This window comes from Haliotis asinina, chromosome 16, assembly GCF_037392515.1.
Source record: "Haliotis asinina isolate JCU_RB_2024 chromosome 16, JCU_Hal_asi_v2, whole genome shotgun sequence".
Classification (NCBI taxonomy): Eukaryota; Metazoa; Mollusca; class Gastropoda; order Lepetellida; family Haliotidae; genus Haliotis; species Haliotis asinina.
Genome location: NC_090295.1, coordinates 16,243,410 through 16,261,172, shown reverse-complemented (window position 1 = coordinate 16,261,172; position 17,763 = coordinate 16,243,410). Strand labels below are relative to the sequence as shown.

The 17,763-nt window shown below is 39.2% G+C and overlaps 1 protein-coding gene across 1 annotated transcript in view; it reads left to right on the top strand.

Moving 5' to 3' along the window:
- LOC137268867 (CTD nuclear envelope phosphatase 1-like) overlaps positions 1–12,673 on the top strand; it is a 64,360-nt gene extending 51,687 nt beyond the window's left edge. Inside the window, exons 6-7 of the mRNA XM_067803445.1 lie at positions 6,038–6,149; positions 7,578–12,673. Of these exons, the coding sequence (XP_067659546.1) occupies positions 6,038–6,149; positions 7,578–7,723 (258 nt within the window). The 3' untranslated portion in view covers positions 7,724–12,673. The remainder of the gene's footprint in view (positions 1–6,037; positions 6,150–7,577) is intronic.
- Positions 12,674–17,763: the final 5,090 nt, after the last annotated feature.

The following is a 17,763-nucleotide window of genomic DNA, read 5'->3' as shown; positions in this document are numbered from 1 at the left end:
TATTAGAATCCCACCGGGATGATTGTCAAGGTGTGGGGCAGACGGCCATACGAGTCGACATGCCTAAGGAAGGTGAAAATATCCTAAAATTCAGTAACCACAAGAACCAAATGTCTGTACCTTATATTATATACGCCGACTTCGAAGCCTTAATTGTGGGTGGGGATTCCCCCAGTGGTAGCTTCACCCACAAGACACAAGAGCATAAAGCCTGTTCATTTGGATACATTGTCGTCCGTTGTGACGGGGAAACGAAAGCTCCGGTAGTGTATAGGGGGCCTGACGCGGCTGAAAGGTTTCTAAAGTGTTTGCAGGAGGAAGAAAAAATTATTAGGAATGCATTGTATAGAATCGCTCCCATGCGTATGACCCGAGCCGACAGGCTAGCTCACGCTAGTAGCACTAACTGTCACGTGTGCGACTCACCACTTAACGGTGATTCGGTGAGAGATCACTGTCACATAACTGGTAAGTATAGAGGCGCCGCTCACAACGCGTGCAACCTCAAGCTTAAAATCAACCCTAAGACAATAAACATCCCCGTTGTCTTTCACAACTTGAGAGGGTACGACTCACACTTGATCATGCAGGCCATCGCGAAAATCGATGGTAATATAACGTGCATCCCCAACAACATGGAGAGATACATCTCCTTCAGCTTAAACGGACTTAGGTTCATTGACTCGTTTCAGTTCCTCCTGTCGTCACTCGACAGTCTGGTCAAGGCCAACAATACCTTCCCTATCACCGATCGATACACAGACGCCGAGACTAGACCCCTGCTTATGAGGAAGGGTGTGTACCCCTATGAGTACATGGATAGTTGGGCCAAGTTCACCGAGACCAGACTACCCCCTATTGACTGCTTTTATAGCAAGCTGAATGAGGCGTCCGTCTCACGAGATGATTACTCGCACGCGACTAACGTATGGAATAAACTGGGTTGTAAGAACCTGGGTGATTATCACGACCTGTACTTGAGGACAGATGTACTGCTGTTAGCCGACGTGTTTGAAACGTTTCGGCAGACATGTTTAAAGCAGTATAAACTCGACCCCGCATGGTATTACACCAGCCCAGGTCTGTCGTGGGACGCCTTGCTTAAAAAGACCGGAGTTAATTTGGAATTGCTCACAGATTACGACATGCACCTATTCATTGAGAAAGGCTTGTGAGGTGGGATTTCCATGGCATCCAAACGATATGCGAAAGCAAATAATCAATACGTGAAAGGTTACGATCCTAACAAACCAACCAATCACATTCTCTACCTCGACGCAAACAACCTGTACGGCTGGGCCATGAGCCAGTATCTACCTACAGGGGGATTCGAATGGGTGCCCCACGTTGATGTTATGGAGGTTGCACCAGATTCGAACAAAGGGTATATCCTCGAAGTTGACTTAGAGTATCCCAAGGAATTACACACATCACACAACAGCTACCCCCTGGCCCCCGAACGTATGAGGGTTAACCCAGACTGGATGTCTGAGTACCAACATAACTTGTCAGGTGGGCGTGTGACAGACGTTGAAAAACTCGTGCCTAACTTAATGAATAAGACCAAGTACATCGTTCACTATCGCAACCTACAGCTGTACCTGTCGTTGGGTATGAGGCTGACCAAAATACACAGGGTGCTCATGTTCGACCAGAGCCCATGGATGGAGCCCTACATCAGAATGAACACAGACCTACGAAAAAAAGCAACCAGTGATTTTGAGAAAAATCTCTACAAGCTCATGAATAACTCGGTGTTTGGTAAGACTATGGAGAACCTGAGGAAACGCGTGACCGTGAAGCTGGTTAGATCTAGTGAGGAAGACAAACTCAGGAAATTGATAGCCATTCCGGCATTCAACCGTAGTAAGATATTCACAGACAACCTGGTTGCCCTACACATAAAGAAAAGCCACATAAAATTCAACCGGCCTGTTTACGTGGGGATGAGCATCCTCGATTTATCCAAACACCTGATGTACGATTTTTACTACAACGAGCTCAAGAAACAGTACGGCGACAGGTGTGAAGTACTGTACACTGACACGGATTCCCTGCTGATGGAGATTCGAACCGAGGACGTGTACGAGGACATGAAAAAACACCTTGATTTATACGACACCAGCGATTACCCTAAGACCCATACCCTACACAGTACGGTAAATAAAAAGGTCCTAGGTAAGATGAAGGACGAGTGTGCTGGCACGCCCATAGCCGAGTACATAGGTTTGAGACCTAAGATGTACTCCATACTGAAAGCCGACAATAGTGAGATCCGGAAGGCTAAAGGGGTTAAGAAGTATGTGGTGAAACAACACATCAAACACGCCAGATTCAAGGAAGCCCTGTTCAAGACCCGTACCTTTAGACATAAAATGAACACACTTAGAAGTGATGGACATAAGATATACGGACTGACTATAAACAAGACGTCCCTGTCGCCTATGGACACGAAACGTTGGATAGCTATTGATGGTATAAACACATATGCGTATGGACATGAAAAAATTTGAGGCTATTTACTACAGCCCGCGTGGGTACTGGAAAGGAGCTAGCGCAGTAGATAAGCTAGCTAAAATAGCGCGAGTACCCCCGGAGGAAGCCAAAGCGTGGCTTGAAAAACAAGCCCTGTGGCAGATCTATTTACCGGCACCACGCTACGTGCCTAGAAGGAGGTTCGGTATTAACATACCTAATAGCATTCACCAGGCAGACCTACTGTTCCTACCCCACGACAAGAGGTACAAGTATGCCTTAACCGTAGTGGATGTAGCTAGTCGTTACAAGGAAGCCGAACCCTTGACCACGAAAGATTCGGCCCAGGTAGCCAGAGGATTTGAACGCATATACAAACGCAGTCCGCTGACGTGGCCAACAGAGCTGCAAGTTGACCCCGGACGGGAGTTCATGGGTGCCGTGTCACAACTGCTAACCAAACACGATACAAAGGTCAGGCGTGGCACGGCCGGAGCCCATCGCAGCCAAGCCATAGTTGAGAGATTTAATAGGACTTTGGCTGAGCGCTTGTTCGGCTATCAGTATGCTAGGGAGATGGCCACCCCTGGAAAACGATCGACTGAATGGGTCACGAGGTTACCCAAGGTGGTGTCGGCAATCAACCATGAAGTCACCCGTCTCACCGGTAAGAAACCGGCAGACGCTATCAAACTAAAATCAATAGTTGCAGAGTCGGCCGCTCCATTGCGTGGGAAGGAGAAACAGATACCAGATAGGGCCTTAGTGAGGTATCTATACCAGCCGGGGGAACACGAGGGCGATAGCCGTAAGCGAGCCACCGATCCTATATGGTCAGTCAAAACTTACAACATAGATAAAGTGGATATGAAAGCCGACGAACCTAACTTGTACTACTTGAGGGATGGGCCGGGTAGGGGTTTTGTAAGAGAAGAATTATTGATCGTACCGTACGGCACAGTGTTACCTCCTACCAAGGCACAGTAATTACCGCCAACTTTTTTGTAGTAGGGGTAATAGTAGCAAGAGCTAATGGCCCAACCAAAGCCTTATTTAGTAAATAAGGCTTTGTAGAGACATTTCTTGAAAGTGAGCCAGAACCCCCATTCCCTATACTACTACAATATCACTAAAATACTCTGCAAATAATCATTAAGTAAACCTCCAGAAATGTGAATCAGCTGGTCACATGCTATGCAGATTTGTAAGGTGTGATCTCCAGTTTTCACTACTCCCATAAACATAATATTATTTAGTCTATTTCTCTTGGTTGACACATGTCAATGTGTCCTGTAGATTGATGCTCAAGCTGTTGATCACTGGATTGTCTGTCCAGACTTGATTCGTTACAGACTGCTGCCACATAGCAGTACTATTGTTGAGTGTGACGTAAAACAACGAGCGTTCTTCAAAGAAACATCTTCATCATGGCTATAGTAATAAAACACACATTGTGATATTCGAAACAACCCTCGTCTCATTTTACCTGAAAACTGAATTTCACCACTGTGGTGGTATTTTCATCCATGTATTATGTTAAATTGGGTGATGAAACTGCAGGTTTGTCATAATTAATGTTTAAAGACCCTCGTCTTTGTAAAACATTATAAAAAGTAGGGGATACTGGATTTACAAGATTGATAAAATGCACATGATAAAGCCAAGAAGGAATCAGATGATGGAGAGATACTAAGGCAAAATGTGACAAATTTATTCCGTTCCATTGAAAATGTTTTAATCTGTATGGATGTATATTACTCTTTCTCATATGCCTTGGCTAGTGGTATGTTTGCAAAATGGAATATGCCCTACTTTGTTTGAATGGTATATGATGAACAATCAGACAAGGAAACAAGGTATTGACAGTGACATCTAAAGCTGATCAAGTATTGATTTCACAGCTATGTGGTGGAATGTTTGCAGCTTGTTTAGAAGGTTCAAATTACCGTAAAAAGACTGCATACTGTATTGAAGTTGGAAAGTAATGTTTTGATGAAACCAGAATTTCAAAGGTCATGCGTTCAATAAGCTAGCTTTTTGAACGCTACAACTGCTGGAAATGGGTGCCAGGCGCTGAGATTACAAATATCATGTTGATAAACCCTGGCAGTGTTTGAGGGCATGTAGGGAAGCCTAAATGTTCAAACATTTGCTGGACACACTGAAAACCAGGGTTTGATCCTTGTCTTGGGTGCAGTGTGTGACGCCCATTTTTTATGTCCCCACTGTGATATTGCTGGAATATTGCTAACAGCGACTCACTCACTTGACAAAGTGTAAAGCCCATTTTTGATGTCGCCAATATGATGTTGATAGACTATTGCTCAGAGCAGCACTAAACCATCGTCATGTAAATACAGTGTTAGGATTATTTTGTCCGTGAGGTATTTGAAAAGATCATGCACATGATCATATTTTAATGGTAACCACTAGTAATATTTGATGTAGTGTTTTTTAAATCCACAATATGATACTGATGACGACTGCATTCTGAAGCATTAGCTCATTAAAGGAGGAGAAGTGTTCGGTTACCTGCAAAGGTACAGTGTGTGATGTCCATTTCTATGTCCATTGTTAAGTGTGTGGAATATTACTAGAGTAAGTGAGTGAGTTGAGTTTTTTGCTGCTTCAGTAGCATGGGCTACCAGAAATAGGCTTCAGACGTTGAACCAGTGTGGGAAATTGAACCTGGGTCTTTGACTTGATGAGCAAACACTTTTACCACTAAGCTACCCTTCCACCCTAAAAGAGAGTTTAGTGTGCCCTCTCGTATTATCATGATTATATTGCCCCAAAACATATCAGTACATGTTATTCACTGAGTTGGACTGATTTGCCCTTTAATAGTGATTATGTAGGAAATTGTATGCTTTAATTAAGAAATACAGTTCGTTCTACCACCATGTATAGTGTAATAAAGCACACTTTCGCCCTGAACTATTCTAGTTAAGGCACAAGGACACTTGCGTCCGAGTGCTTTAACGATGTAATAGTTCAGGGCAAAAGTATGCTCTGTTACACTATACATGGTCATAGAATGAACTGTATTTCTGCTCTAAGATGCCATATTTAATCATTTTTAAGCCTAATTTCAAGTAATAAAAAAACAAATGATGAACAGTTTGGTGACGGTTTATGTTTGGGTTAAATATCTTCTCTCGATCATTTCAATTACGTCTGTGAGTCTCTTAAAGGGGGCAGACTGGAATGGCGCAGTGACGTCAACACATTGTGACGTAATGCAAAAAGTGCACATTATCGCCTGATAAAGTATTGTTGGCACCTTTCATCTTTCACCGAAGCATCTTAGAATTAACTACATATTTTCACTAGTCTGCAAGTCCAGGACATTTGAATAGTGTGTCAGTTTGGTTGACCCAAGATTGGTTGGAGACTCTAAGCTTGGATTACACTGTCGCAAGAAAAATTGTTTTGTCACACTAATTATGATGAATATATTTACACTGATGTCTTGTTTCTCCATATTTTGATAGAAGTTTTGAATTATTATTTGATGACAGTGCTGTGTGGAAATGTAATTGTATTGGTTTCTTTGTTTCAGCATTGTAATTTAGACTGTGGTAGCTACACAAAAGATCTGTCAAATATATGCCCCGACCTGTCAAGTATCTTCATTCTAGACAACTCTCCAGTAGCCTACAGATCCTATCCAAGTAAGTAACTTAGTGATATCCAAGTTAGTAGCCAACAGGTCATATCTATGTTAATAGCCAACTGATCATATCCAAGTTAGTAGCCAACAGGTCATATCCAAGTTAGTAGCCAATCAATCATGTCAAAGTTAGCAGCCAGTGGCTAATATCCAAATTAGTAGCCAATTAGTCATATCCAAGTTAGTAGCCAAATGCTCATGTCCAAGTAAGTAGCCAACATGGCATATCCAAGCTAGTAGCCAATTGGTCATATCCAAGTTAGTAGCCAAATGCTCATGTCCAAGTAAGTAGCCAACATGGCATATCCAAGCTAGTAGCCAATTGGTCATATCCAAGTTAGTAGCCAACTGGTCATGTCCAAGTTAGTAGCCAACTGGTCATGTCCAAGTTAGTAGCCAATTGGTCATATCCAAGTTAGTAGCCAATTGGTCATATCCAAGTTAGTAGCCAATCAATCATGTCAAAGTTAGCAGCCAGTGGCTAATATCCAAATTAGTAGCCAATTAGTCATATCCAAGTTAGTAGCCAAATGCTCATGTCCAAGTTAGTAGCCAACTGGTCATGTCCAAGTTAGTAGCCAACTGGTCATGTCCAAGTTAGTAGCCAACTGGTCATGTCCAAGTTAGTAGCCAACTGGTCATGTCCAAGTTAGTAGCCAATTGGTCATATCCAAGTTAGTAGCCAATTGGTCATATCCAAGTTAGTAGCCAATCAATCATGTCAAAGTTAGCAGCCAGTGGCTAATATCCAAATTAGTAGCCAATTAGTCATATCCAAGTTAGTAGCCAAATGCTCATGTCCAAGTTAGTAGCCAACTGGTCATGTCCAAGTTAGTAGCCAACTGGTCATGTCCAAGTTAGTAGCCAACTGGTCATGTCCAAGTTAGTAGCCAACTGGTCATGTCCAAGTAAGTAGCCAACAATCAAATCCATGTACGTAACCTAATTATTCTATCCAAGCAAGTAGCCTATATCTCCATATACAAGTAACCAATGATCACATCCAAGTATTTATTGGGGAACAAGACAATATTTATAATATCCATTGTGATTGCTAAAATAGTAAATGTTTTTCATTAACATGTGTCTTAGTCACAGCTTTTCTGTGAGCTCACGCTTACTTGATTTAATGTTGCTCTTAATAAATTTAAGTGTGCAAATAAAGTATTCACTTTACCAAACACTGAGAAACATTTCTGACAAATACTGTCACATGCTTTACATTCAAACACAAATTGAATTTCATTTTTAGTGGAACAACTTTCACACATTTTACCTTTCTTTTCAGCATTTATACATTCTGACATTCATTTAATTATTAGGTTTTATAGGGGTTTTAATAATGATTTCATTTTTTAAGAATTCCTTAGATACAAGGTTTGGTTGATGTTGGCTTGAATCTCTTGACATTGCCCTTGTCGTGTTGCAGATAATGCCATACCCATCAAGTCCTGGTTCAGTGATGCCACAGACACAGCACTTCTCTGCCTCTTGCCAATGTTAGACGCTCTCAGGTTTTGCAGCGACGTTCGCAGCGTCCTCAGCCGGAATTTACATTTACAGCGGGCGTGGTAGCACCGCCTGTTTCATGCCCATCATTGTACATAGCAACTGTTAGCACTGTCATTGATGTCGTTCTCATCATCTAGGTCACCCACCATCCAACAGGAGTGTTGGTGCTGATTCTAGGAACTATTTTACCCCGGAATGAATCCCCCTCCTGATACTCTCTATACAAACTCAACCTGCTGTCCTGTGTTGGGTGAAGCCATCTTCTGTTGTAGGAAGGTGATTAATCATGTTTATTCCAGACAAGGCAGTGGTATACAGACTTTGTAGATAAACTGGTTCTGATAATGAGGAGAATAGGAAAATCTTCCTTTTTGAATTGTTTGTAGGAAATCTTTGTGTACCTCAGACATGGAGCAGGATTGAAAGAAGAGTTTTGGAACAAGGTTTACTGGCAAATTTTGAAGAAAAAGAGTTATCTGGTGATTTCGGGCAAAGCAGGTTTTGGTTAACTGCTCATCCACAAAAAGCCAGGACTGATATAATCTTGCGGATTTACATGAACAGTTGAATGAAAATTTATTTTATTTCAATGTCCTTCATTCCCTTTCTAAACTGTACAATGGCGAATCAGAGAATAGTTTGATTTTCTGAAATGTTGTACTCTCTTCAACTTTATGCTCAATGCCTCGGGTATATGATTGGTTGATTGATGACCAGTCAGGTGCACAGACAATCATGCATCACGATGATCCTGGTTGTTATTGTAAAGCTTTGTTTTGTATTTGAAAGCAGTGGGCAGTATTTGTTCGAAACAGGTCACTGTACAAGAGCTGACTGCTGTGCAGTGACAGCTCTTTACTAGGCTTTTCTCCCAGCAATAGCTGAAATTAAATTATCAATTCAATTCCTTGAACAATCATTTATAATTCATAATAAAATACTAGATTCAGTTTTGTAAATGGAAAAATGTTTAGAATGATTCGCAGTTCTAATATTTTTACTTTGTCTTTTTTGACTCAAAATTAAGTTCCAGTGTTGCTACTTTTGTCAGGAATAATCAAGATTTGTCACAACCCAGTGAGCTTGAAGTTTCTCCTCAGACTCATCCTCTATCGTCCAGGGAAATATATGTCTAGTCTGTTTCTAACTACCTTGGATCCATCTGTCTCTATTTCTTCATTTAATGCCCATATCAAATGACTCCCTGTTATCATTAAAGGAGTAGTATCATCCCCCAAACACCTTCACCATCTGAAATACAGTGTGTGAGATATCTGGTAGCAGAACCATCTCTTTGGAAAAGGTCGGTCTTGTTTTGGTAGCTATATCAAGGAATATATTGTATGAGGCAGCAGTTTTGATATTATTATTGGGTGTAGTCCGTTTTGCTCAAAAGTGGACTGATGAATTGCAGTCTAGCTTGAAAACTCAATCATAATCAGAACATCATACCAACTGTGTGAGACTTTTGCAGAATATTTTTCGTTAAAATAATAAAGTTCTTTAACAAACTATCATTAAAAATATTGACACAGTTCACTATTTGTTCAGAGGGAGGTCGCCCTGAGAAAGGGACAGCCGCGTGTGCGAGGAAGCATGGAGACACAGCATCAGGTTAATGAATAATTAACTGTCTAGGCACTTGTGTACATGCTTCTAGAACACCACCTGGCTGTGCCTTTCTCTGCACTCCTCCTTAGTGAACAGTGAGCAGTGTCAATAGTTTAATGATACCGGTAGTTTGTTAAACAGCTTTTTTTCATTATTAGAACAAAATTCTGCAAAAACCTCACAGAGTGGGTATGATGTTTTGCTTATGATCTGTGTTTCAATGAGTATGTTACGCTTATTAGTTTTTGAGTTATATTGCAATTCATTGATCTGCTTTTGAGCCAAACAGACTATAGTGTTGACTTTTGAGGCAAAAGTATTTGACAAATTGGTCCAGGGAGTTACATTGAGTAGGGTGAACTTTTGAGGCAAAACTATTGTGCCAAATTGGCCGTGGGAGTTTAGTGTAACAGGATGGCTGTGTACTACAATGGACGATGGAGGAGTGTGTAGACTAGACTCTGGAGGGACTGATACATATCCCTTGTGTGCCATGTTTACCTCACTGAGTGAAGTACCAGGCAGGTTCTCTGTGGTGTTGCCATAGAAATCACGTCACAATATTTAAGAATCTGTACTTGGATTCTTGGAGTGCTCACACAAAGGAGCATAGGTAGCTATGTCTATATGGCAAAGCATTTTAATGCAGTAAGATTTCATGTTTCACTGACTGAATGTACACAAGAAAGTTGAGTGCAGCGTGATATTTAAACTGCTTATGTGTCCACATTTATGATTATTCTGAAGACAAAGGAGAATTATGATTTCCATGTTTTCAGCATGTAAATTTTATGAGAATAGGAGAGAACTAAAGTGATATGTGAAGCTATCTTTATTGAGATTACAAATCAATGTCAAAATACCTCGCTTGCCCATGTAAAGGGAGACAACTCTGCTTCATGATTCACTGAGAATGGAGACTTGCTTGTTGAGGTTTGAATAAATGCTTGAATATCAATTCATTTGTAAATATTGCTGTAATTTATGATTACTAAGTTGTTTTGGCTGTTTGAATATTTATGTCAATTCAGAATTATGTGACAATTATTGATCAAAATTTGGATACTCAGGGTTAAACACGTAAACTCTGAACCTACAACTGTAGTGAAGTAGGTTATTGTGATGGTGTGTAGTGGTTAAGTGAATGATACTGAATTAGAATCATAATAAAGATTGATTTATTCTTGTAGGGGAAGTTTTAAAGATGAGGACAGCACAAGTATTTTCCAAGTTATGAGAGAAGAATAAAACCACTAGGCTCACCAGAATATTAAGTGCGAAGACCAGACTAATTTATTTCTTGTTTTCCGGATTTTTGTCCTCTGGAAATGAAAGGCCGGAGGCAAAAGAAAAAATCACCAAAGTTGCTTTTGTCATTTTAGGAAGTGCATCTGTGGCAAAAAACAGTACAAATGGGGCAAAATAACCCCAATGAAATAATATTTTCATTCAGATTTTATTTCGATTAGTGGGAAAGTTAATTTTAAATTTTTTTCTTATTCTTGAAAAAATACAATCGGTGTGATTCATAAAACAAGAAATAAATTTGGTCTTGCTTAATGTTTTAATAATAGGCAATACCTGACATAAGAAGATTATTTGTTCCATGGTGGAAATATAATTTTTAAACATGAATGTTTTGGCAGATTTTTCTGAGAAAAAGACTTTTCATTTTTCCAAGAAAGGACATTTTGGCATTTTGTTGAAAAGTGATCATAGAAAAACAACATTCCCCTTGTAGAAGATTCCATTTTATGAAGAACCTGGGTTCTCATACCAGCCAAGCTTTACACATTAACTGAATTAACATTATTTTTGATGAAGTGTGTTTTGAACTAATCCTGGTCCATTTGGATCTCAAGTGCTATGTGTGTGATGTTCAAGCGTAGATTATGCTGGTGGTGAAGAGGATGACTTGGATTGTTCATTTGTAGTTAGGATGAGGTAGGGATTAAGGTAAGGCCAACTCCTTGACAAGCAGATCTGAGGATGTTTTCAGGTCTTACAAGGCGAATCCAGAGTGAAATTGGAAGTATTTGTTGTTTCTTGATGTCACCATTCTTATCTCTCGATTTGGAAATATTGTTGTCGTCTTTCAAAATTGAGTCTGATTCATCTGTCTTGGTTGAAAATATTTACATCAGTGAAAGAAAAAGTCTTGAGAACACAGAGTTCCCCTTGATTGGAAATGGTGATGTTGTCATGGTAAATATAGAAATGACAAAACGTAACACCGACATTGTTGAAATGATACAGTTGTATCATTTGCATCTGGAACTCCCTGATAACGTGCCATTCAAAGAATTGAGATACTTTGGTGGGACAATCATGGCCAGTGCATATCCATGGAAGATATTTACTTTTTTATTACACCGATACATTTACCACATGACATGCCATGTCTACAAAGCTCTTTATTCAGCCACAGTGACCACATTACCAACTTTCATGAAGCTCCATTAGCTTCAGAAACTTCTTCCTTTTGAGGATGGATAAGGAGCTGTAAATGTTTGAGCCACAACTCATGTTAAGGCCAGACCAATTTCATTTCTTGTTTTATGGACAGAAATCCATAAAACACAAAATAAAACTGATCAAGCCTTATCTTGACATTTGTAATACCAAGTGATTTCAATGGGAGTGGCTAAGGTTGAGTTAAGGGGATTTGTGATTGATTGAAAACAACAGTTACTGACTGATAAAAACATTAATAATGAGTAGATTGTCATTTTAATTTAATTGAAAATCAATGGTTATGGATCTGGAATATTATGAAGTAAATTTATGAAGGGAGAGCTGAGCACTGTTCTTCTTAAAGATATACCAAATATTCTTGATCATGATTTTATTTTTTGCATCATAAGTGGGATTTTTAGCAACCATTTAAAGTTGACTCAAGTCTCCTGCAGAATAATAGAGGCAGGACTCATTACTAATAATATTTATCTCACAACAGTTACATTACCACATCACTGTACATTTAAAAGCTGTTGTAAATGTTTTCTTAATAAAAAATCAACAAAAATTCTGAAAGGTTTAGTTTTTATATGAAAGGGTTGCGACAGCTATGGGAGCACATGATCAGTTGTCATTGTAATGGCCTGACGATGTCATGTTTTGCTTTCTCATGTCCATAAATTATTTTTTACTACCATGTTGATAAATGATGATATTCATTAGCGTACTTAAGTTTGTGGACTACAGGTGTTCTGAGATGACAGGTTGGAGGTTTTGTATCTGAATGAGTGATTCAGTGGTTTAACTGATCTAATTTAATTTTTGTTTTAGGTATATGACACTGAATTTTAGTGAAATTGTTCTTGTCAAAAATGCAACTCAGTTAATTGGGCTATATTTTTAATTGGTTTTCAGATCTCAAATTCCAAGATTAAGAAAGAAAAAGATATGAAAAAAGAAGTAATCATTTTATGGAATAATATTTCTATCAATACAGAAATTGTATAAAAAATGTCTGAGCACTTTCCCTTGTCTTGTCGGAATAGCAAAACTTCCAAATTTTAAAGGGGAAGTATCTGTAAACCAACTAAATTGGGAAAAAAGCCTTAGGAATAGTTGCAAATTTATTTTGCATTTTTTGTAACCTAGTCAGTTCACAGTGTCAAATACTATTGTGTCATATTGACACATGAATGATAACAATTTGAAGTCTTGATTTAGGCAGAGTTACCTATCCTGAAAAGATAGGCAGAGTTATCTGCCCCTGAAGACTGCTTTGAACCACTGCAGAGATTTTGAAATGACAGTTATGTTGAATGTGAAAAGAAATTCTATTGATTTCACTGATTTTGTGAAGGATTTTGCCTTTGTCTGGCAGCATACTTCTGTATAGTCTCAATGGCGAGTGTGTAGTGATTGGTATCAATTATTGTCATAGTTAGTTACAATGGCGTTTGATGTTACATATTTTAAAGTCCTTCAGACACATTTGCAATCACAGATTAATGGAAAATGTGATCTTTTTATTTGGAAGAAACTGTCAGTAATGCTTAACCTTTCTTCCTTCAAGGTATTATGTTTCTGGGAATTTGTCCCAAAATGATGCCCATTTGCCCTCGGTTATTAAGCCATGCCCCCAAACTCACAATTGCACAAGTGGAGTTTTCTGCCCCTGAATCAATATCCAGAAAATAAAAATGGCTGCTTGGGATTGAATATGAAGCAGGGGATGAAACATGTGGACGGTGACCAGAAACATAAAACTTTTTCTGTTGCCTTTGATTATGAGAGAAAATTGAGATATGTCATGGCGACTGTATTCTTGGTGTCAAGGGAAGTATTCCGTTTATCAGCATGTTGGTTGGGGAAGTATAATGTATGCTTTCAGAAAAATTATTGGTTGCTGCTTCTGTAGAAATATCCATGGAAACATTAGGAACATAATTTCTGAAATATTGGGAGTTGTATTCCAACAATACCATGACAAAGACTAGTTGTTAGGAAAGCCTGTCTACAGCTGATCATGTCCTGTGGTTGTCCTGCTGAGTGGCATAAAAAATAAGAAGTGATTGAGTTTAGTTTAGCTCAGCACGATTCCAGCTATTTGGCAGCATTCTGTAAATAAACGAGTCTGGACCAGGCTGTAGTGATAGAAAATCACCAAAAATGTAGGTTAACATATGTATGTGGGGACAGCAGTCTCTGTCCAGATTATGCCCCATTGTCCTGCCAGGATCCTGTCTTGATTTAAATATCGTCTTTCTGTCCACACCTTACCTGCATTGGTTCATTAAAATGGAAAGTAACCTCACCCTCTATCATTACTGGCTAAATATGGATATAGATATGGCCAGGATGCTCTCAGATTCCGTTTTTGTCACAGTTTTGTGCGACCCTTTTAAAGCAATCTGGAATGTTGAAAGAAGATAAATGTGAGGTTCTTTAAAGATTTTTGGGTCGGTGGGGTAACATAGCGGTTGAAGCTTTCGATTCCCTACATGGGCAAAATGTGTGAAGCCCACCTCTAGTGATCCCTACCATGAAATTGCTAGAATAGTGTGAAAAGAGTGTAAAATTAAACTCTGTGACTGCCAAGATTTTCATCCCATCGCTGGACAACCCCAGGAACAGATTTCTTCAGTAGATATCTGTATATCGATATATGCTGACCAAAGAATATGTAAAGAAATAGTATTCCAGATTATGCTACTGTATCTTTGTTGCAACTATTTATACATTCATGCAATGCATTTGATATAGCTTGATGGAATGTTTGAAGACAGTTTGACCATAGTGAACACACTGATATATCTAAAGGGTTTTCATAAAGTTTGCTCTGTAATCTGAAATATTTGATATATGTCCTGTGTTTTGAGATTGTAATAGCTTGATATGAGTTCTTTGTAAAAGCAAGTAAAACTTACTTTGCTGTAATTTTGACGGTTTTGTGCATAGCATTTGTCTGAGGATTGGAAGGTAGAATATTGTGAAGTATGTGCATGGAATCATCAGTCCGTGACGACCTGTAAACTTCCAGCTGGTGTCCAAGTTTGATATTGTACGTAGATGCTATATGTATGAAAGAGAGAAATATATTTTATAGTTTGATTTCAAGAACTGTGATTCTTTGTCTCATTGAACATGATCAAAAGGTGATCGAAATATTAACATGTTTTTCTTAGTTGAACTTGGTGGTATGGATGATGGGGACAAGGGGCAGACAACTGCTTGTCAGTGTAAGTGTAATGGACTTTAAAGATAGTAAACTCCTTTTTGCTGCAATAGTGCTAAATGGAATCAGGAGTGTAGCTGCCATTATGAAAGAAAGCTCAGGCTTGCAGGATTGTTTTTAGTATATAGCAGCCTATGAGGCTTACACAAAAGAAATAGCTTGCTACGCACCTAGGAATGTGTCAGAATTGTTGACAAAGAAAAATATTTGCATTCTGGATATTGGAAGGAGCATGGTTCCGACAAATATTGCTAAGTGCATAATCTGTGATGAGGGTCATTAAATGACCAAGTATTCCGGGATAGACACATTATTCTGGGCATAGACCTGAAAATAGTGTTAATACTGGTGGCCGTAGACAGGGACTAGTCTTCTACCAGATTTACATCAACACCTAGTCATAAAACATCTGCAGACTTGTTGGTTTTGACCAAACTCTTGCAACATGGTTTTCACACTTGTAGACTACTTTGCCATGTGAATGTTCAGTGGACTATTGCTGTAGGACAGTTTGTGGAAGTAAATTCATAACCAAGACAAAATATTGGAAACTGCATGATTTACATAATCCAAAATGGCTGCCCATGTTGTCTCTATGTTGAAGAGCAGTTGTTCCCATCATGCTTATCAACAACTGTGTGAAACCTTACTGTTGTTTTGTAGAAAGTATGTTTCTCAAGTGGGTGACTCTGGTCGCCTCCTGTTGATTGTAGGCTCCTGACTCACTATGTGTGGTGTGGAATATATCATGTAGTGAGGCAGAGATGACCTTTTGTAAATAAAAGATATTATCCTGTGAACTGGTAGTTACTGTTATATGTATCTTGTGACAGTTGTAATTCCTATTAATTGAAGTTTAGGTTTACTCAATCAAACGATGTGTATCCTTAGGCAGAATTCAGCTCACCTCATACTTCAGGTGGACACATTGAATATGAATTCCCTGTACAGTGAGCCGGGCGAGATCACGGGCTGGAGGTTAAAGAATGTGTGTCTGGTGGTGCACAACACATAAGAGTATGGGATGCAACACTACACAAACAACACGACCTGATGATGATCTTTAGAATCTAATCGAATCCCATTATCATCATTGATCGACTCTCCTATTGAGGATTATATAAAATGGGCATGGTACAAGATTATCCGAAAACGTCAGCGCAAAAGAATGCCTGGTCTTGGCTGGCTGAAGGATCAAAGCACGTGCAAATCGTGAAGAGTGTATAATAACGATTGGCGTGATTTGCACGTGCAAACCCCAGGTCTCGGACGAACACGTGGTTTGGTGATCAGTCCGTGAGCAACAGTGGAGGGAACAGCACTGGATTTGCGTCGGCTACACTTGCACCAGAGTGCAGGTATTTATTTGATGGTATGTTGCATGTGTGTAAGGAAGATGAACGTTTCATGTTTAGTAATGTGGAATTGTTTGCAGAAAATACTTCCGCCCGTATCCACCCTAAATTTTAACATTGAGAATAGCGTTCTTAGAGTTATTTTATACGTTGGCTATGTGTTTCAGTGTTATCAGATGAGTAGTATATACAGAAAACTAAACTATGTCCCGTGTAATACCGTATTTATGAAACGAGTGACTAACAAACGAAAGCAAGGTAAAAACCGATATCATTCACGAGTTACATAAATATGGTGTTACACACGGGTCATAGTTTAATATTTTTATTCCCAGGCGTTTGATGCGGGGGATATAGTCGACGCCACGTCTGTTCGTCCGTCCGTCCGTAATCATTTTGTTTCCGAGCATAACTCAAACTATTCAATTTTTTTAGACCAACTTGATAGATATAACAAACTCACCCTATAGTGGTGCCTTTTGCTATTTGCACAGTTTAGGCATTGTTTTTTTCCATGGAACATTTTGGCGTTTCTTATTCTGCAAAACGTGGTAGATATGTGTGGCAGACCCCAAAGTTGTGCCTTTTGCCTTTTGGAGGAGGTGCTTCGTTTCTGGAGCAGTACTCAAAATCCGTTCTTTATTTTTCTGCAAAACTTGGTATATATACCAGTCAGAAGCTACAATGGTGCCTTTTTCTAGTTACAAGTTTTTGAGGCAGACCCCAAAGTGGTGCCTTTTTTCTATTTACAATGTTTTGGCATTTCTATTTTTCCCTGTTTCCACTGAAACAATTCTGACTTAGTCTCAAAATGGAGGGATAAGCTTCGTTTCCAGAGCACAACTCGAAAACCATTCTTGCACATCTTTTAACAGATCTTGGCATATATATGAGACAGATCTTGAAGTGGTGCCCATTGCTGTTTACAGATATATGGCATTTATAATTTACATGACTTCCATGGAAACAATTCAAACTTAACATCTAGTAACTGTCAGTTGACTTGTCCTTTCAAATAATTTAAGGGGGCCGGGGGAATGTCATAGTCTGAGTATTGTATTTATTACTCACCCAACATTAGCAAAATAATATCGAGCAAAGTACTTTCCGAAGAATCAACGAGTGTGATGGCTCAGCTTTCCACGAGTCAATCAAGGGAGGCATTATTAGCATTGTGACGTCATAACGTTGACGTCATACGTCCGGCATCACGCCATGATATTACACAATGTGTAATAACTTTGTAAAAGTGATATCTTCAACGAGTGAGTAATAAATGTTATGGTGATATGATTTGACTAGAATGAAATTTCTTCAAGTGGCATTTTGAAAAGATGAATATGTATTTCAGTATGTTACAACATGTTATCATCCATCCTTGTCAGATGAGGACAATATTCTGGTGATCTCATTTGACTAGAATGAAATTTGTCTTTCCAATCGCCCAA